The following is a 2,028-nucleotide window of genomic DNA, read 5'->3' as shown; positions in this document are numbered from 1 at the left end:
CTCTCCACCTCCTCCAGCACCAAGCACACCATTCGACTTAAGCTTTCACATTCATCGTCCCCGAACGCCCCCGAGGTCACCGCTCTCGACGCACCAAGCACGAGCGTCTCCCGGAACGTCTCGCTCTTCGCGCTCGCTCTTCGCGCGCACGCCTCCGCGCTCGCTCTCACGCGCTTATCCCGTCGCCATCGTCCGTCTCGAGCGTACGTAACGATCGATTTCACCAACGTTTGCGCGTCCGCGGCGAGCTCTACGCCTGCGCGCGCGTCACGTTCGTCGTCAGTCATCAGTTTTGCCGAGCTGCAAAAAACACATCGCGCTCGCTCGAGGCGGCGCTTTCGGTTTCATCGCGCGCGCGCGCGTTCGTGCCCGCACCGGTGTCGTCGACGGCGTCCGAGACGCGCTCCCACGCCCCGAGCGCTTCATCGAGCGCGCGCGGGGGGGACACGGCGAAGGGCGAGGCCATGTTTGGAGCGACGACGTCGAGGAGAGGTGCTTTTTGGCAGACCCTGAGTCGGATGTCGACGCGCGCGAGGCGGCGGACGATGCACGACGGCGAGGACGTGCGATCGTGGCGCGGGATACGTTTTGGCGTGCGATGTGCTGTACAAAGATTCGAGTATGTTTACACGAAGGTGATCGGCGAGCGCGTTCGTTGGGCGGTTTCACGACTGCTCGCCGACCATCCAGGACATGCGCGAGGGTGGCGCGGGTGTCGGTTCGATGAGCGGAGGTTCGGTATCGTCTTGGTCGATGTTCGTCGCGTTCATGGCCATATACGTACCCTCAGAGAGTTCGACGACGACCGGACCATCCTCGTCCCCGTTCTCGTTCTCAGCGTCGGCGAGCTTGGCCTCTCGGGCCTCGTCGACGAGACGCACGTCAAACTTTTTGCGAACGTCTCGCGCGAGACGCGCAAGTTTTTTCGCGATCTCGTCGAGCTTGGCCCGTTGATCGAGATCAGTGATCTCATCGTCAGATGGCGCCTCGGAGACGTCAATTTTCATCAGCGCGACGAGGCACGGACGAATGAAATTGTCGTCGCTATAATCGTCGACGAAAAAGTCTTCGCCCGCGCGTTCGAGCTGCGTGCTCATCGCGTCGATGAACGTCGAGTACAGCTCCGGGTACTTGAATACAGCACTCTGTGCACACGCGCACACGACGTGCGCCAAGTGCTTCCACTGCTCAAGCGCCGCCATGGACGACAATCCAACGAGCAGGACAAAAGCGAGCTGAAACTCTCCCATCAATCCGCGCCAACCGTCGTCTCCAAAACACTCCAGCGCATGACTCAACCTGAGCTCAGGATCGAGATTCAGCGCTGAAATCTCGGAAGGCGTCTTCCCTCTCGGTGCCCGACTCGTCGCCGCTCGCGTGAACACGGGCGCACGCTGCACGTTATCAAAGTACGGCGTCATTCCACTCGTCTCCGCCTCTCTCGCGTCCGCGTCCGGATCCCCAGCCTCGATCCTCGTCCCACAATCGATCCCGCATCTCCGAAGCGATTTCCTAGTGATGAATCCACTCATCGCCGTCCACGATTTCGACGCTTCCTCCGGATATCTCGCCATTCGTCCATCGAACGCGCGCGCTCGAGCCGCCGCGCGCGCGTTCTCCGCCTCCGCCGCCGCCATCCCCTCTCCCCCCCCCATCGTCTCCAACGACGCGTCCCACCGCCGCACGAACACATCATCCCGACACAGCACCTCTATGAACTCCCCCACGCACGCCCCCGCCCCGTTCGCGTCCGTTCCCGGCGCCACAAAGCCAATAAAGTGAATCCCGAGCGGGACGTTCCGAACGCCCTGAAATCTGTCGTCCCACGCGAACTCCGCGCCGTCCACCCGCGCCGTGGCCTCGGACGGGACGTCCAGGAGCACCGCCCGCGCGCCGTGCGCCGCCATGCGCGCGCCGTGCGCCGCGCGCGCGAGTGTCCACGACACAACGACGTCACGACGTCGACGTCACTCCACGCCGCGACCGCTCGGTGATGTCCCGCGCGCGCGCGCCCGCGCTCGGCGCGCG

At 63.9% G+C, this 2,028-nt stretch overlaps 2 protein-coding genes across 2 annotated transcripts; both read right to left on the bottom strand.

The window, feature by feature from the left end:
• OT_ostta07g01840 (unnamed product) lies at nucleotides 1-466 on the bottom strand (the record flags this gene model as incomplete). Its single annotated transcript, XM_022983773.1, has 2 exons — nucleotides 1-256; nucleotides 376-466. Coding segments are annotated over 2 exons (347 nt in total), but the record flags the coding sequence as incomplete, so codon positions are not given.
• A 199-nt stretch (nucleotides 467-665) lies between these two features.
• OT_ostta07g01830 (A1 cistron-splicing factor, AAR2) lies at nucleotides 666-1,907 on the bottom strand (the record flags this gene model as incomplete). The annotated part of the gene is made up of 1 exon (XM_003080231.2): nucleotides 666-1,907. One exon carries the CDS (start codon nucleotides 1,905-1,907, stop codon nucleotides 666-668), a length of 1,242 nt encoding a protein of 413 aa, XP_003080279.2.
• Nucleotides 1,908-2,028: the final 121 nt, after the last annotated feature.

This window comes from Ostreococcus tauri (assembly GCF_000214015.3).
Source record: "Ostreococcus tauri WGS project CAID00000000 data, contig chromosome 07, whole genome shotgun sequence".
Taxonomy (NCBI): domain Eukaryota; kingdom Viridiplantae; phylum Chlorophyta; class Mamiellophyceae; order Mamiellales; family Bathycoccaceae; genus Ostreococcus; species Ostreococcus tauri.
Note: the sequence above shows the minus strand (reverse complement) of the source record. Positions and strands in the feature narration are given on the sequence as shown.